The 19283-nt window shown below is 43.9% G+C and overlaps 1 protein-coding gene across 3 annotated transcripts in view; it reads left to right on the forward strand.

Annotated features, from left to right (window-relative positions):
- The window catches only part of DSP (desmoplakin), a 51162-nt gene extending 35508 nt beyond the window's left edge, over positions 1-15654 (forward strand). For 2 of the 3 annotated variants that reach the window (XM_058285198.2, XM_071210961.1), the window contains exons 15-24: positions 18-244; positions 924-1090; positions 1517-1655; positions 2174-2367; positions 5668-5830; positions 6312-6395; positions 6808-6915; positions 7693-7791; positions 8420-10714; positions 11712-15654. In XM_058285198.2, the coding sequence (XP_058141181.1) occupies positions 18-244; positions 924-1090; positions 1517-1655; positions 2174-2367; positions 5668-5830; positions 6312-6395; positions 6808-6915; positions 7693-7791; positions 8420-10714; positions 11712-14957 (6722 nt within the window). In that variant the 3' untranslated portion in view covers positions 14958-15654. The remainder of the gene's footprint in view (positions 1-17; positions 245-923; positions 1091-1516; positions 1656-2173; positions 2368-5667; positions 5831-6311; positions 6396-6807; positions 6916-7692; positions 7792-8419; positions 10715-11711) is intronic. The other variant, XM_058285199.2, reaches the window with a different exon arrangement.
- The last annotated feature ends 3629 nt before the right edge of the window (positions 15655-19283 follow it).

Consider the following 19283-nt stretch of genomic DNA (forward strand, 5'->3'; position numbering starts at 1 on the left):
CTAATGTAATTTTACAGTAACCACGACAGAGGTCACTCACCTTGGTTCCTGTCAAGACGTCAACCATAATAAAGTAATTGAAATCAACAGAGAAAATGACAAGCAAGAGGCTTGGATCCTGATGGAGCTCCAGAAGATTCGAAGGCAGATGGAGCACTGCGAGGGCCGAATGACACTTAAAAACCTCCTTCTCACCGACCAGGGATCTTCACATCACATCACAGTGAAAATCAATGAGCTAAAGGTAGGTATCAATTGTTATTTTGCCTGATTCCAGAAACATTCTTCTTGTGAACTAACTAAAAATTTCCTGGTTCAGATATTTATAGGCAAAAAAAAAACCCCACTAATTTTCAAGAGAGCAGGCTTTGGGTAGGACTCCCTTTTTTTCTTTCATATGCTTCTAGAGTTGTAGAAGATTTCCCGGCTGGGGACGAAACCGCCTTCACTGTTAAGTTTGTGGGTTGGAGAGTCAGGCTATAGCACTTTTCCTTCGAGCGACACAGTACTTTGTTCGTTTCAAAGAGTTTTCACAAGCATTTGGCTTCTGGATAAAACAACCTATGCTATGAACTCAAAGGTGGCATTATTTTTATTTATAGACAGGAAACTGACACAAAGAGATTTGGTGGGGGGGGGGTGGCGTGAATTTCAGTGGCATAAACAGAGCTGGGACTAGGATTGAGTGTTTCACCTCCTAAATGGACCACGTTTTCTGCTCAGCCAAATCTGGCCACTGCATTGGAATCCCTGGGAGACACATTCTGAAGAAGGCCATGTTTATTCGGCGCTAGTAAGACTTCCCTGGAGAAGGAGCTGAGAGGTCTGCTCTGTCTCCGTTGCCCTCAGCAGACGTTTTCAGACGCAAAACTGCTAAGACTCCCACGGCACAATTCACAGTGGTTCTCCTTCTTTTTGCACAGAGCGTCCAGAATGACTCCCAAACCATCGCTGAAGTGCTCAACCAGCTGAAAGATATGCTGGCCAACTTCAGGGGTTCCGAAAAGTATTGCTATTTACAGAACGAGGTATTCGGACTGTTTCAGAAGCTGGAAAACATCAATGGTGTTACTGACGGCTACTTAAATAGGTAAATCCAACCAACACTGCTGTCAATTTGCCTTTCTCAGACATTATGTATTTGACTGGTTGGAGCCATTACTTTATAGTTTTTCTTCTTACTAGAAGTTTACTTATACTTTTCCATGTTGTGAGAGAGTGTTCTTCTGGTCTAGAATGGCAATTCCACTGTTCAGAAATCTAATGTACTTAGAAGTAAGGTATACTTGAAGGGCTTAGAATTCTTCAGTGTATAGGAAATGATGGTCCAAATCGTGATGGAAGAAAAAAATTACTGCTCCTGTCACTTATAGAAATAAACAAAATGGTGGTTTTCTTTTTTCAAAAACTGCTTTACTATTTTTCTCTTTCATTAATAGTGGGCAAAAGCCAAATGTTCACCACCTGAATAGGTTACCAGCAGTTTTATTTGCCTTTGCTCTCTCTCTTTGCAAAGCTTGTGCACTGTGAGGTCACTCCTCCAGGCGATTCTCCAAACCGAAGACATGTTAAAGGTTTATGAAGCCAGGCTCACTGAGGAAGAAACAGTTTACCTGGATCTGGATAAAGTGGAAGCTTATCGCTGTGGACTGAAGGTAACTTGAAAGAATATTAACATTGCCCCAGTGAATAGGAAATGATAGGGAACTCCTTAGATTTCATTGGTCAGACATGGTTGATACAAGTACTTTACTTTTAGTACCCACTTTCCCAGAGTGTGTTAGCAGGAAGTAATCTGTGGAGCAGTTAGCCTGGGGGATGTTCAGTTGAACATAGTTAAACTGTGGTTGCTTTACTGTAGGACTTCTCAGAACCTTTAATATGTCAAAAGGCACTACTGACTTAGGAATGAAGTATTATCTATATCATTTCCCAGACTAATTTTCAAAGCCCATCCTTCTTTAACAAGGTGGCCTAAGGAACTCGATCAGTGACACAAATGTTGAGAAATATAGTTAGTCAACGTGTTGTTTTCTTGGATTGATTGTTACCACTAAAAATAGAAACATTCTAAAGAGTTTTCTAAACTCCCCGCCCCCCTCAGTTGGTGACTTGAAATGTAGCCTAAAGTGAGAGTAAAGATAACTTTGTACTCATTTAATTTCTCTTACAGAAAATTAAAAATGACTTGAATTTGAAGAAAACACTGCTGGCCACCATGAAGACGGAGCTGCAGAAAGCACAGCAGATCCACAACCAGACTTCCCAGCAGTATCCACTCTACGACTTGGATCTTGGGAAGTTTAGTGAAAAGGTCACACAGCTGACGGATCGCTGGCAGAGAATAGATAAACAGATAGACTACAGGTGGGCCACTCTCCTCTGGTACTTTTCTTCCCATTTGGTGGTTCCCAAGATAATGTCATTGGAAATCATCACTCCAAGATAGCAGTTTTGTTTTGTGTCAGCCAGGTTTTTGTGTTTTATTTATTTATTTAATTTATTTCTCTTCCCACTCCACTCCGCCTTGTTTCCACCCGCTGTCTGTGATCTGTGTCTGTTCGTTGTGTGCTCGTCTTCTCTTTAGGAGGCACCAACACCCAGGTGCCTGAGAACCGAACCCAGGACCTCCCATGTGGGAAGGAGGCTTGAGCCACCTCTGCTCCCCAGCCAGGTTTCGTAGCTGCTGCTTTCAGGGAGGGCCTTTTAGCCAGTTTTATTTGAAGTGGAAAGAGATTCCATCACAATAGCCAAGACCGAACCAACACGGTGAGCCAGGTGCTACCCAGGTCCTTAGAGAAATAATGGAGGCCTTTTAGTTTGCTCCTTTGTGCCCTATAAGCTCTTGTTTTGGCTGCTGGAGGAAGGAGATGCTTTGAGTGAGCGTTCTCAAAAAGTTTGTGATAATGAAATCTCTTTTTTTTTTTTTTTATCTTTTAATTTTTTAAAATTCATTTTGTATAAATATTACATTCAAAAAATATGAGGTCCCATTCAACCCCACTCCCCCCACAGCAACACTCTCTCCCATCATCATGACACATCCATTGCATTTGGTAAGTGTATCTCTGGGCATCTCTGCACCTCATGGTCAATGGTCCACATCATAGCCCATACTCTCCCACGTTCCATCCAGTGGGCCCTGGGAGGATCTACAATGTCCGATAATTGTCCCTGAAGCACCACCCAGGACAACTCCAAGTCTCGAAAATGCCTCCACATCTCATCTCTTCCTCCCATTCCCTGCACCCATCAGCCACCATGGCCACTTTTCCCACACCCAATGCCACATTTTCTCTGTGGACATTGGATTGGTTGTGTCCATTGCACATCTGTGTCAAGAGGAGGCTTAGTTTCCACATGGATACTGGATGCAATCCTCCTGCTTTCAGTTGTAGACACTGTAAGCTCCATGGTGTGGTGGTTGACATTCTTCAGCTCCATGTTAGCTGAGTGGGGCAAGTCCAATAAATCAGAGTGTAGGAGTTGAAGGCTGTTGAGGCTCAGGGCCTGGCTATCATATTGTCAGTCCAGAGATTCAAATCCCCTAGATATATCTTAAACTCCAGCACCAACTACAATTCAAGTAAAGTAGCATGAAAGCCTTGTGAAAAGAGATCCCATCTGTGTCCAGCTCCATCACGGTGAAACACCAGCTCCAAAGAAGGACCAACTGACATGGCAGTGAACACCATATGCCATGACCATAGAACCTGTGGGTCTCCCTAGCCCTCAAAAGAACCAATACCTGGGGTTGTATCTACTTTATCTGTCTCTGAGACTCTGCTCAGGTGTGCATAAGGGCAATCCTTCTGACATCCTCCAGACTCTTTTTTAGAGACTCATAGCCATATAAACTCATTTGTCCTTTCCATTTCCCCCTTAATTTAGGTCAAACAGCATTTTTAACTCCTGTTAATTATATGTAGACAGGGATATTCTGCTGGTCTGCGTTGAACCTTTAATTCAAGATCATTTTCTAGTTGTATCATTAGTTGGTACTTGGTAGTGATCCCTCGGTGCCAGGGAGGCTCATCCCCGGGTGTCATGTCCCACGCTGGGGGGAAGGCATTGCATTTACATGCTGAGTTTGGCTTTGAGACTGGCCACATTTGAGTAACATGAAGGCTGTCAGGAGGAAACTCCTAGGCACAGTGCTGCTCTAGGCCTTGTTCTTATTTCAGGCATATAGGCTCACAAGCATAGTCATTAGTATCAGGGGCTCACTGTTGGACCCTCATTCCTTTCTGGTCCTTACCGTTGCACCTGGGGGACTGCCGCTACTCCCCTAGGGACCACGACAGAGCACCCCTGGCCAGGAACCCAGTACCCCCCCCAGCTGTTGTTTTTAATTGCTTCCACTATGAGTATATCCAAACATTACCATGCACCCTGGACATATGCCCTGTATAACCCCCTCTCAACCATATATCACCTGTCAATAACATCTTATACCAGTATTCCTCCGCTGCCATTGTTGAACCACTCTATGATCCAAAACTTCCTGAAAAGTGAAGCTTTTTTTTTTTTTTTTTTTTTTTTTTTTTTGAGGTATTGGGGCCAGGGATTGTACCTGCGACCTCATATGTGGGAAGCTGCCGCTCAACCACTGAGCCACCTTCGCTCCCTTGAGTTGGTTTTTTGTTTGTTTTGCTTGTTGTTTGTTTTTAGGAGGCACCGGGAACTGAACCCGGGACCTCCCATGTGAGAAGCAGGCACTCAACTGCTTGAGTCACATCCTCTCCTTGAAAGTGAAATCTTATACAAAAGAACTGCCTTACAGCAAAATGAGGGCTTCAAAATAATCTTCTGACTTACCTGACCTGTAGTTCATTTTACTAGCAGAGTTTGTGTGTGTGTGTGTTTTAAACATCTTTATTGAGACCTAATTCACATACCCTAACATTCACTGATGTAAAGTATACAATTCACAGTGTTTAGTATGTTCACAGAGTTGTGCGACCTTGCCACGATCTAAGTTTAGAACATTTTCATCACTCCCAAAAGAAACCCTGCGCTCATTAGCAGTCACCCCCCATTATCTTCAACCCTCTGCAGCCACTAAGCTCCTTTCTGTCTTAAGGGAATTGCCTGTTCTGGACGTTCGCATAAATAGAGTCTTATAATAATAAGTGGCCTTTTGTGGCTGGATTCTTTCATTTAACGTAATGTTGTCAAGATTCATCCATGTTGTAGCATGTATCGGAACTTTCATCCTTTTAATGGTCAAATAACATTCCATTGTATGACTGGGCCACATTTTGTTTATCCTTTCATCAGCTGATTGATATTTGGGCTGATTCCATTTTATTTATTTATTTTTTAAAAATATACATTTTTATATTTTTTAAGATACTTAGATTACATAAAATGTTACATAAAAAAAAGAAGGGATTCTCACAGGCCCTACAACCCTCACCTCCCACTTTTCCCCACATTAACAAGTTATTTCATTAGTGTGGTACATTCATTGCAATTGATTCCCTTTAGACTATTAAAATGCTGTTGCAGACATTCATGTCCTAGCTTTCGTGTAGACATATGCTTTCTTTTCTCTTGGGATCCACCCAGGATGACATTGCTACATCATATGGTAATCCTATATTCAGTATTTTGAGGAACAAATAGCAGTGATTTAATAATTTTGTGGTTTCTTATTTTCCCTAGGATATGGGACCTAGAGAAACAAATCAAGCAACTGAGGAATTATCGTGATAACTATCAGGCTTTCTGCAAGTGGCTCTGTGATGCCAAACGTCGCCAGGACTCCTTAGAATCCATGAAATTTTCAGATTCCAACACGGTCATGAGATTTTTGAATGAACAGAAGGTATAAGCCAATTTGTCATTCCAAAGCTGTGGGGAGAGTAATTGGGTGTAAGCTGTGTTTGCCTCTGATTTTCACAGCAGTGCCTCGGTTTGAAATGATAAACACTGAATGCTTTTAGTCCATTTTGTGAATGCTTAAAGAATGCTCAGAGAAAAAATAGTCAAGATATTTACAAAGAAACATGATTATGAACATGGGAAAAAATGCATTGTTGTTCTCATGTTATAGTAAAGCATCCTATAAATTGAGGTGACAGAAAGGAATCTCTAAGATAATAGGAAGTTGGAGATTTCCCTTATTTTTTCTAACTGGAAAAAATATTCCTCTCCTAAGATTCTAAAGGTAAGAATATGAGGTCAACCCATGTAGTAATAAACAAAAGAAAAATACAACTAACAGTGGTCGAAGAGTAACATAACATTGGCTTTTTTTTTCAATATTCATATACTTTAATCTATGTAAATATTTTATTTTTGTATAGAACTTGCACAGTGAAATATCTGGGAAACGAGACAAATCAGAAGAAGTACAAAAAATTGCCGAACTCTGTGGAAATTCAATTAAGGTATGTCGGTTTCACCAAGAAAGTTGATGTTTCATCAAGAATATTATTAATGGCATTATTTGCTGACTGTAAACTTCTTGTGCACAGTGATCATGGCTTTTATATATTTTCTGCTGAATAAACCACAAATTTGTTTCTCTTTAGCTTGAATATATTACTTATTAGTGTTATCTGTGGGAATGGGCCTGGTCTTTATTCTTTAGACTGATCATATGGGCAAAAATTCCCAATTAGCATATAAAGGTGTACTACTTGGTATTAAGAATGTCATATTAGCTGCTTGCACGCTAGCAGCACATTATAGACTTTGGGATTGGTCATTAGAACACAGCTTGATGATTTAAAACTGTGGAATTGTAACTTCCTTTTAAGGTGATGAAGAATGTTTTTCTTCACCTTTATTATTTTGCAGGATTATGAACTTCAACTTGCATCATACACCTCAGGACTGGAAACTCTACTGAACATACCTATCAAGAGAACTATGATTCAGTCCCCTTCGGGGGTGATCCTGCAAGAGGTATATTGTCTTTCAGTGTATCGTTGCATAGCTCTTAGAGCCTGCTCTTCCTTCTCTCTTTTCTCTTTTTCCTGTCTCTTTCTGTCTTTCCTACAGTCCCTGAATTCATTCCTTGTTACAGGGTACCAGGGTACTCAAAAAGGGTAATAGCAGTTTATGTTCCCCTGGTATCAGCCACGGCTAGATGATGCCTTCTAGGAAATGATCAGGGAGCTGATGTGGCTCAAGCGATTGAGCATTTGCTTCCCACGTTCGATCCCTGGTGCCTCCTAAAATGTAAAACAAACAAGCAACAAAGAAACCAACACAGGGGAGCTGATAGAGCTCAGTGGTTGAGCGCCGGTCTCCCACATACGAGGTCCAGGGTTCAATCTCTGGCCCCTCGGTACCTCAAAAAAAGAAAAAAGAAAAGAAAATGATCAATGCAAATTTGAATTACTAGAATCTTGGCAGAAATTTGGCTTAAATTTTGGGATTTAGTGTGGGAGACTTCTAAAAACTGAAAAATGTATGTTTCTAAAACAAAGCTCTCTTTCCATAGATGTCAGAGAAAATCCTCTCTCATATGGTTTAGGGGAAATGATACAGAGTCATGAGGATGGACTATGATGTTTTAGCCCCTTGTTTTGTTTTGCTTCCAGACTTTGCAGTTAGCACACATAAAAGAAGAGAATTCACTCATTAAATTTAGTCATTTCCTATTTTAGAGAACAAAAATCAGTCAATTTGCATAGACCTTTTTGTAAATGATGTACCACTTCTCTTCTTTTCTCCAAGGCTGCAGATATTCATGCTCGGTACATAGAACTACTTACAAGATCTGGAGACTATTACAGATTCTTAAGTGAGATGTTGAAGAGTCTGGAAGATCTGAAGGTAATTTTACTTACTTTATATCCTTGGCACATCCAAAAAAAAAAAGAAAAGAAAATAGAACCTTGTTTCTGCTGCCTTGTTTGGATATGCCCACTGGTAAAACTACGTTTCCTCTAAAAATTTAGTATAACGCACTCTCTTAATAAGTATAGGTTTGGTCCCATATCCCAGTATATTTAATAGACTTATGTAATATTTGCAGAATTGTGCTACTTTAATCTTGCCCAAACCCAGTAATTTTGTTTAATGTTTGGTCAAGGAACTTGTTTGAATTCTTTGCGCTAAGTTCAGGAAAAGAGCACGCTGGCCTAGTTGGATTTGAAGTTTTATTGTTCAGTGGTTGTTTAATTTACTCCTCATTTCTAATGCTTACGTTGAGTTTAATGGAAACTTACTTTATACCCTGAAATAAAGGGAACATAATTCTTAAACTCATAGATGCTTTTGATCTTGAAAGAAATGACCTCATCTTACCCTTGAGGACACTGAGACCCAATGATGATACATCACTTGCTAAGCGCTTATAAGCAGTTCACGGAAGAATTATGATGCGAATCTAGATTTCTTGAACTTTTTATGTAGAACTTTCTGCCTCATATCATACTAATTTCTGATTTCAATTTCACAGCTGAAAAATACCAAGATTGAGGTTTTGGAAGAGGAGCTCAGAATGGCCAGGGATGCCAATTCTGAAAACTGCAACAAGAACAAATTCCTGGATCAGAACCTGCAGAAATACCAGGCTGAGTGCTCTCAGTTCAAAGCCAAGCTGGTGAGCCTGGAGGAGCTGAAGAGGCAAGCTGAGCTGGATGGAAAGTCCGCTAAGCAAAACCTAGACAAGTGCTACGGTCAAATCAAAGAGCTCAACGAGAAGATCACCAGGCTTACGTACGAGATCGAGGATGAGAAGCGAAGAAGGAAGGTCGTGGAAGACAGGTTCGACCAACAAAAGAACGACTACGACCAGCTGCAGAAAGCCAGGCAGTGCGAAAAGGAGAACCTCGGCTGGCAAAAACTGGAGTCCGAGAAAGCCATCAAGGAGAAGGAGTATGAGATAGAGAGGTTGAGGGTTCTGCTCCAAGAGGAGGCCAACCGGAAGAGAGAATATGAAAGTGAGCTGGCAAAGGTAAGAAACCACTATAATGAGGAGATGAGTAATTTAAGGAACAAATACGAAACCGAGATTAATATTACGAAGACCACCATCAAGGAGATCTCCTTGCAAAAAGAGGATGATTCCAAAAATCTCAGGAACCAGCTCGATAGACTCTCAAGGGAGAATCGCGATCTGAAGGAGGAGATTGTCAGGCTAAACGACAGCATCCTGCAGACCACTGAGCAGCGGAGGCGGGCGGAGGAGAACGCCCTTCAGCAGAAGGCCTGTGGCTCCGAGATCCTGCAGCAGAAGCAGCATCTGGAGATAGAGCTTAAGCAGATCATAAACCAGCGCTCCGAGGACAATGCGAGGCACAAGCAGTCCCTTGAGGAGGCTGCAAAGACCATTCAGGACAAAAACAAGGAGATCGAAAGACTCAAAACTGAGTTTCAGGAGGAGGCCAAGCGCCGCTGGGAATACGAAAATGAACTGGCTAAGGTAAGGAGCAGTTACGATGAGGAAATCATTAGCCTGAAAAACCAGTTTGAGACGGAGATCAACATCACCAAGACTACCATCCAGCAGCTCACCGTGCAGAAAGAGGAGGACACGAGCGGCTACCGGGTCCAGGTAGACACCCTCACCCGTGAAAATCGCAACTTGGCGGAAGAAATAAAGAGGCTCAAGAGCACATTGGCTCAGTCCACGGAGAGTCTTAGGAGGGCTGAAGAAAACGTCCAGCAGCAAAAGACCACTGGCTCAGAGATGTCTCAGAGAAAGCAGCAGCTGGAGATAGAACTGAGACAGGTCACTCAGATGCGGACGGAAGAGAGCGTGAGATACAAGCAGTCTCTGGACGATGCTGCCAAAACCATCCAGGAGAAAAACAAGGAGATAGACAGATTAAAACAACTGATAGAAACAGAAACCAAGGAGCGCAAGTGCCTGCAAGATGAAAATGCTAAATTACAAAGGGTCCAGTACGATCTGCAGAAAGCAAACAGTAGTGCAACAGAGACGATAAGCAAGCTGAAGGTTCACGAGCAAGAGCTGCTGCGCCTGAGGGTCGACTATGAACGGGTTTCGCAGGAGAGGACCACAAAGGACCAGGATATCATCCGATTCCAGGGTTCTCTGAAAGATTTGCAGCTGCAAAAGCAGAAAGCGGAAGAGGAGCTGACCCGGCTGAAGAGGACAGCCTCAGAAGATTCTTCCAAAAGGAAGAAGCTGGAGGATGAGCTGGAAGGCATGAGGAAGTCTTTGAAGGAGCAAGCAATAAAAATCACCAGCCTGACCCAGCAGCTGGAGCAGGCCTCCATTGTCAAGAAAAGGAGCGAGGACGACCTCCGCCAGCAGAGGGACGTGCTGGATGGCCATGTGAGGGAGAAGCAGAGGACACAGGAGGAGCTGAGGAGACTGTCCCTGGAGATCGAAGCCCTGGGGCGGCAGTTGCTCCAGGAACAAGAAAATGTCAAACAGGCTCACCTGAGGAGCGAACATTTCCAGAAGGCCATCGAAGATAAAAGCAGGAGCTTAAATGAAAGTAAGATAGAAATAGAGAGGCTGCAGTCGCTCACGGAGAATCTGACCAAGGAGCACTTGATGCTGGAGGAGGAGCTCCGGAACCTCAGGCTGGAATACGATGAGCTGAGGAGGAGCCGGAGTGAAGCCGACAGCGAGAAGAATTCGACCATCGGGGAACTCCGGAGCCAACTGCAAATCAGCAACAACCGAACGCTGGAGCTACAGGGCCTGATTAATGAGTTACAGAGAGAGAGGGAAAATTTGAGACAGGAAATTGAGAAATTCCAGAAGCAGGCTATAGAGGTATTCACAAATATTTGATCACAGCTTCACTGTCTCTGTCTGTCAAATAATCCATTGCTCTTGCCACTTAGATGAATGCTTGCAGAAAGTCTGATTTCTCCTTTCATTGCTGCATGGCTGGGGGTCATAAGCCACTCAGCTGCTTTGAAATGATTTCAGTGCCGTTTGTTCCTTCTGTCCTTGCACTGCCCCAGGTGCCAACCTGTGGGTGACCTGTGCTTGAGCCTGTTTTGGGAAACTCGAGTGTGTGTCTAACATCTGAGGTTACTTCTGAATGTTGCACTTTATATTCTAGAAGGTGGCTCCTTGTGAGTTACGACATCCATTTGTGATTAAGATTTTCCTCTGTAAAAGTTATACCCTTAACAAAGCAGTTTCCTATGCAGTTTTCAAATCAGTTTTTCTTTCTTGCATGTATTATTAGATGATTTTCCTGCACACCTTATTCTATTTTCTGAGTAATTGTAGCCTTAATGTGTTTCTTTTTGTCTGGCTTTTATTCTTTTAACCCCTAACTTAAAAAAGACTGTCTAACTTCTATGCATTTGACTTCTATAGACAATATTTGTGTGGGGCTGGGTGTGGGGTGTGTATATATCCATAGATTTGTGTTGCTTCATTAAAATGTTAGTAAGATGTAGGTATAGCAGGTGTAATAACCTGGAACAACACTCCTCATATTTTTTTCAAACCATTGTTTATTACTGTCAAGAGTAAGACAGAGTTGCAACTTCTAGATCTTTCTATGGGGAAAAAAAGTTTAAGTATGAAGTCATTTATCAAAGTGGCAACATACAGCAACAGAATTTTTTTCCTTGAATTTGCAAGCCAGCCAGCTAACAATATATCTAGGGAAAACATAGACAGGGAAAAATAAGTAAACAAGGTATTTTTTTTGGGGGGTGGGGGAAGATGTAGAAAAAGAGGTTCAATTAGGATATAATAGGATGTGATCAAAACATTTTCTTCTCCCTATGTCTTTCTTTTTTAATCCCAGGCATCTAATAGGATCCAGGAATCGAAGACTCAGTGCACTCAAGTGGTGCAGGAAAGAGAGAGCCTCCTGATGAAGATAAAAGTCATGGAACAAGACAAGGTGAGGCTGCAGAGGCTGGAAGACGAACTGAATCGCGCCAAAGCCACCCTGGAGACGGAAAGTAGGTTGAAGCAGCGCCTTGAGAGCGAGAAACAGCAGATCCAGAACGACCTGAATCAGTGGAAAACGCAGTATTCCCGCAAGGAAGAGGCCATCCGGAAGATCGAGTCGGAGCGCGAGAAGAGCGAGCGAGAGAAGAACAGCCTCAGGTGTGAGATCGAAAGGCTGCAGGCGGAGATCAAGAGGATCGAAGAGCGGTGCCGGCGGAAGCTGGAGGACTCCACGCGGGACACGCAGTCGCAGCTGGAGACGGAGCGCTCCCGGCTGCAGAGGGAGATCGACAGGCTCAAACAGCGCCCTTATGGGTCGCACCGGGAGACGCAGACCGAGTACGAGTGGACGGTGGACCCCTCCAAGCTGGTGTTCGACGGCCTGCGGAAGAAGGTGACGGCGATGCAGCTCTACGAATGCCAGCTGATCGACAAAACGACCCTGGACAAGCTGCTGAAGGGGAAGAAGTCGGTGGAAGAGGTCGCTTCGGAAATCCAGCCTTTCCTCCGTGGCGCGGGGGCGATCGCGGGGGCTTCCACGTCTCCTAAGGAAAAGTACTCCCTGGTGGAGGCCAAGAGGAAGAAACTGATCACCCCAGAATCCACCGTCATGCTTCTGGAGGCGCAGGCGGCCACGGGCGGCGTCATCGACCCCCACAGGAACGAGAAGCTGACCGTGGACAGTGCCATAGCGCGGGACCTCATCGACTTCGACGACCGCCAGCAGATATACACGGCAGAAAAATCCATCACCGGTTTCGACGACCCCTTTTCGGGCAAGACCGTCTCCATCTCTGAAGCCATCAAGAAAAATCTTATTGACCGGGAAACCGGAATGCGCCTGCTGGAAGCCCAGATTGCCTCGGGGGGCGTCGTGGACCCCGTCAACAGTGTCTTTCTGCCCAAAGACGTCGCCTTGGCCCGTGGGTTGATTGACAAAGATCTGTATCGGTCCTTGAACGATCCCCGAGACAGTCAGAAGAACTTTGTGGATCCCGTCACCAAGAAGAAGGTCAGCTACCTGCAGCTGAGGGAGCGGTGCAGGATCGAGGCACACACCGGCCTGCTCTTGCTGACGGTGCAGAAGAGAAGCATGTCCTTCCAAGGAATCAGACAGCCCGTGACCGTCACCGAACTGGTAGACTCCGGGATACTGAGACCCTCCACCGTCACTGAACTCGAATCCGGGAAGATTTCTTACGACGAGGTTGGTGAGAGAATTAAGGACTTCCTGCAGGGCTCCAGCTGCATAGCAGGCATTTACAACGAGACCACAAAACAGAAGCTCGGCATTTACGAGGCCATGAAAATCGGCTTGGTCCGGCCTGGAACCGCGCTGGAGCTGCTGGAAGCTCAGGCGGCCACTGGCTTTATAGTGGATCCCGTTAGCAACTTGAGGTTACCGGTGGAAGAAGCCTACAAAAGAGGGCTGGTGGGCATTGAGTTTAAAGAGAAGCTCCTGTCGGCGGAACGCGCAGTCACCGGCTATAACGATCCCGAGACGGGGAACATCATCTCTCTGTTCCAAGCCATGAACAAGGAACTCATTGAAAAGGGCCACGGCATTCGCTTATTGGAAGCCCAGATCGCCACCGGGGGCATCATTGACCCCAAGGAGAGCCATCGCTTACCCGTCGACATGGCCTACAAGAGGGGCTACTTCAATGAGGAGCTCAGTGAGATCCTCACCGATCCCAGCGATGACACCAAAGGGTTCTTCGACCCCAACACCGAAGAAAACCTGACCTACCTGCAGCTAAAGGAAAGATGCATTAAGGATGATGAAACGGGGCTCTGTCTTCTGCCCCTGAAGGAAAAGAAGAAGCAGGTGCAGACGTCGCAGAAAAACACGCTCAGGAAGCGCAGAGTGGTCATCGTTGACCCAGAAACTAACAGGGAGATGTCCGTGCAGGAGGCCTACAAGAAGGGCCTCATCGATTACGACACATTCAGAGAACTGTGCGAGCAGGAGTGTGAGTGGGAAGAGATCACCATCACTGGATCGGATGGCTCCACCCGGGTGGTGCTGGTAGACAGGAAAACGGGCAGTCAGTACGACATCCAAGATGCCATCGACCGGGGCCTGGTGGACAGGAAGTTCTTCGATCAGTACAGGTCCGGCAGCCTCAGCCTCACGCAGTTTGCTGATATGATCTCCTTGAAGAACGGCGCGGGCAGCGGCGGCATGGGTGCCGGCCTCACCGACGACGTGTTCAGCAGCTCTCGGCACGAGTCCGTGAGCAAGATCTCCAGCGTCTCCAGCGTCAGGAATGTGACCATCAGGAGCAGCTCTCTGTCGGACTCCCTGGAAGAGTCGAGCCCCATCGCAGCCATCTTCGACACGGAAAACCTGGAGAAAATTTCCATCTCGGAAGGTATAGAGAGGGGCATCGTCGACAGCATCACCGGCCAGAGGCTCCTGGAGGCTCAGGCCTGCACGGGAGGGATCATCCACCCGACCACGGGGCAGAAGCTGTCGCTCCAGGACGCCGTCTCCCAGGGGGTGATCGACCAAGACATGGCCACCAGGCTGAAGCCTGCCCAGAAAGCTTTTGTTGGCTTTGAAGGTGTGAAGGGCAAGAAGAAGATGTCGGCGGCAGAGGCCGTGAAGGAAAAGTGGCTCCCGTACGAGGCGGGTCAGCGCTTCCTAGAGTTCCAGTACATCACCGGAGGCCTGGTGGACCCCGAAGTGCACGGGAGGATCAGCACCGAAGAAGCCATCAGAAAGGGGTTCATCGACGGCCGAGGCGCGCAGAGGCTGCAAGACATCAGCAGCTACGCCAAGATCTTGACCTGCCCTAAAACCAAGTTGAAAATATCCTACAAGGATGCCCTGAGCCGCTCCATGGTAGAAGATATCACTGGGTTACGCCTTCTGGAAGCCGCCTCCACCTCTTCCAAGGGCTTACCTAGCCCCTATAACATATCTTCTGCTCCGGGATCGCGCTCCGGTTCCCGCTCCGGTTCCCGCTCAGGCTCTCGCTCCGGTTCCCGTTCTGGCTCCCGCAGTGGCTCTCGGAGAGGAAGCTTTGATGCAACAGGAAATTCTTCCTACTCTTACTCCTACACGTTTAGCAGTAGTTCTATCGGGCACTAGTCCTCGGTTGGAAATGTTTGCTATACCTTGGCTTCGTTTATATGGATTTCTGCTTTATTAAATAAAAAAGAAAACCCAGAGCTTGTAGTAGTGATGATATAGCTTTCTCTGCTTAAGAAAATATAGCCATATTTGAAATCAAATAGTAAAGGCCGTTTTGACTTTTTAATCTTAGTTCATCTTTATTATCACATGACTAGGATGTAGTGTACATGAAGAGGTAATCAATTGTAAGGATAGAACAAATTGAATTTAGAATTTGTTTCTTCTCTATCATTAGATTTTTGATCAGCTTGTCTTAAACTTGCATAGAATACAGATTTTTATTCTTGGAGATTAAAAAAATAGGTGATAATGGATATTTTAGTCATCCTGTTTCTTATCTAAATATTTCTGTTTTCTGTAGTAGTCGAAAATTACACCCCTTCCCCCTTAAAAAAAAAACCCACTGAAACTCTGAGCATTTTGGAATGAATCTTCTTTAGTTTTTGGGTTTTGAATGTGGATTGTATGAACCACATACTATTAAATGTACTAGTTCGGCGTGGTATTAATTTGACTGGTATGCACATGATAGCAATCTTGACTTTTCTTTGGTCAAAGTTTTCTGTTTATTTTGCTTGTTATTTTCTATGTACTAATAAAAAGGTGTCTTTGTGAAGTTTGCTCTTCTGGCAATAAACTTTTAGACTTTTAAGGGTTTTGTGTTTTGATTTGCTAATTTGTTTATACACACACTAGGACACTTAGCAGCGACAGCTTTTGTTTATCTTAAGATACATCTGAAACCATTTGGTTATTCAATGCATGTTATGAAAGGCAGGCCAGGTGAAAACTATTTTAGCTCTGAATTTTTGCTATAAGTTGGTTTTTTGAAGTTAGTTCTTTTAACATTTCTTGAGTGCCTCTACTAATAGAGTCCTTTGGAAAAATCTGTGTAAAAGAGCCATCCAAAGTCAATGTCCAGTTCTTGTTTATTCTGAACAGTGAGTACTGAGAAACATTGGCAAAAGTCACTACCATAGCATTAAAAAAAAAAAAAAAAGTTTCTTTTTGGCTATCCTCAAAACAGATGATGTTTAATTTTGTTCTCTAAGAGGATGGAATTGGTCTTGAGACAATGAAGGTAAGACCTGAAGAACTCTGGCTCTCTGTTGAAAGTCAATGAAATATACCACTATTCTTTGGATGAAAGAAAAATGATTGACATTCAAACTGTTTGTCATTGAATTAACAACTTTTTTGAAGACCTTTTAAGTCTAGTTTTGAGGCTAGGCAAATGCAGTCAGAAGTCTCATCTGCAGTCTAGGTGGGGGCAAAATACACATAAAATCAGTGGGTCAACTTAAATTATCAGCATTATATGTTAATACAACCAAATTCCATAGTACACATAGATGATAAGCAAATGAAATGGTAGTCATGTAGAACAAAAACCAACTAAGATCAGATAGTACTATGGGAAATGGATATTGCTCAAGTGATTGAGCTCCTACCTACCACATGGGAGGTCCTGGGTTCAGTTCCTGGGGCTCCTGGAGAAGGTGAGCTGGCCCAACGGGCAGGCGCAGTGAGCTGAGACACCACAAACAGACACAAACAGGAAAGAATGAGAATCAAATCGGGAGCTGAGGTGGCTCAAGCGATTTAGTGCCTCTCCCACATGGGAGGTCCTAGGTTCGATTCCCGCTGCCTCCTACAGAGAAGAGGAGACAGCTCAAACAATGAGGGTAGGGGCATAATAAAATAAATCTTTAGGAAAAAAGTGAGATAATACTAAATTATGGGGAACTTTTAGTGCTTAGGGTGACAGTGACTCCATTCTCATTTAATGGGCCATTTTCCCTAGAGCATTTCTTATCCCACCACCCTTCCTCTTGTCCCTTCTCCCAATTGAGGGACTTGAAATTAATTTTATTCCCTAAATATTGAGTTCTACCATGTGCCATGCATGTGACAGAAGTCAGAAGTTATGGATTCCATGGTAGATGACAAAAATAGCCCTTATAATCTAAAAGGAAGACAAAATAATTTGTGGTAATTGTTGCATTGGGGAAAACAAAGGAAGTTCCTTATGCTAGAGCTGGGAGGCCTCCCTGAGCAAGTGGCCATTAAACAGATTTAACAAAGAGTAGTTCCTCAGGTTGAAGCAGTAACTAGAGAATACAGTCGGTTGACAAATCTCTCCTATCCTCCAAAGTTGTCATTAATTACTGAGGTGAGATGGGGCTGGTTTCTCCAGACAGGATGTGTGATCTGATTAAGTTTGTTTTTGTTGTCATCTTTTTTTAAATTGTCTTTTTGTTTTTAAAGATACATAGACCACACAAAATGTTACATTAAGAAATATAAGAGGTTCCCATATACCCCACTCGCCACACCCCCACCCCGACTCCTCCCACATCAACCTCTCATTGTGGCACATTCATTGCATTTGGTGAATACGTTTTGAAGCACTGCTGCACAGCATGGATTATAGTTTACATTGTAGTTACGTTCTCCCCCACTGAAGGGAAAAGACGAGGGCATAGGGATACTATTGGATAGGCTTGAGGGGAGCTAGGGTTGGGAGGATGGGTCAGATGGTCCCTGGAATTGGGGGGAGGGTTTGTGGGGAGCTGGTGAACACAGGAGATTGTAGGTACGTGGTTGAAACTCTAATGTTGAGAAAACTTCAGAAAAAGGAAGTGTTACTTGTTTAAGTGTTTGACGGGGGGGGGCATCTGGCACAGGGTGGATCTGGGGCAGGCTTCTAGGGAGTGTGTGAAGGCTCATCTTGTCACAGTGTGTTATATCAGTGGGTGGAGACCCATACATGAGTGGGAAAGTGTTGAACCTCTATCTCCCCATTTTGGGGAGAACATCCCCTGATGTTCTCAAACAGAGGAGAGGGTGTCTCCTGAGTGCATGGGTGGCCGCCAAGGGGGAAGGACAGACTAGTGTGTCAAGTCCTCAGCATTTTTGCAAATATCTATAAATCTTGTCCTTCAAGCAGTAAAGCTTGGTTGTCACTATAGGCCCTGGGGGGAGGGGGAGAGAGGAATATTGTGATTTAAGTTTTGATTCAATTCTCAAACACACACCATCCACAGAGAATGAAAAAAATACATAGCTTTTCAGTGAGAGTCATCATCTCACATCCAGAAAGAGTCCTATAGTTCCAGACTCCTTGGCTAACTGTATAAATATAAAGTAAGGGTACTGTGGACAAGGTATGAATACATTACTTATAGAACTCATCCCTTAACTCCATGTGTGCCTGCAGCTACTGGCCCACTTGTGTATTTTATGTTGCTCTCTAAGTGGTGAGAACTGTGCTCTTTGCCTTTGGAAATAGTTCTCAAAAATTTCCTTTACGCTTTTTCTATGGAAACAAGTGCAAAAGAAAGCCAAGATTTGGCATTAAGGTTGAAAGACTTATATAAAAAGGAATAGACTCGGGCCAATCTCAATTACACTAGGGAGCAGAGTTAAAGCCACTTGAGGAAACTGGCTGATTCCAGTTCTCTGGCAGGAAAAATACAAAGGAAGTTTGGGTCATGAAAGCAAGAAAGTACTCAAGGACTACTAGGGACATATCAAAGAAATACATGGGGTGGCTTAAATTGGTTTCCACTGGACAAATTTGGGACAATTTGAGCATCAACAAAAATAATGATAGCAATAGGGTATAATATAGTTAATCAAAAAACCCTGAATCAATAATAATAAAGAGGCTTTGATTGCTTAAAGAAACAAAGAACAACAGAAAAATGGAGGGAGGAGGAGGATGTCAGCAAATAAGTGTAGAAGGCATGATAGTACTAGAGGATGATTTATAACTCCGAATATAATAGATTCAGGGAAGGATTGTGTGACATTGTTGGGAACAGGATATTCATAGGACTTCAGAGTGTCATTCCACAGATTATTTACCAGTTATAATGAGGAAAATGTGCTATCTTAATGGAGAGATGCTGCCCCCACCTTTATCAAGTGATCAAGTTTAGCATGACCAATAGCAGGAGAATCCAAGATACGTTGTGTGCTATGAAATATAATCAGAGCTTACCCATCTTTTATGTAGTCTTCTTGGGAAAGTTCTTACGCTGAATCTAGTCATGAGGGAAACAATTTGACAAGTCCAGACGGAGGGACACTCTACAAGGACTACTCTAAGCCCCTCTCAAAATACGACTTAAGAAGGAGGGTGAGGGAGACGTTAAAGATTAAAAGGGACAATAATTGAATTTAGATCATTCGATTATGTTATATGTTAGAGGTAAGGTCTGCAATGATTAACAGGTCATAAGACCATGACTCAGTTCTCCTGTGACATAAATTGAA

The sequence above is a fragment of the Dasypus novemcinctus genome, chromosome 22 (assembly GCF_030445035.2).
Source record: "Dasypus novemcinctus isolate mDasNov1 chromosome 22, mDasNov1.1.hap2, whole genome shotgun sequence".
Taxonomy (NCBI): Eukaryota; Metazoa; Chordata; class Mammalia; order Cingulata; family Dasypodidae; genus Dasypus; species Dasypus novemcinctus.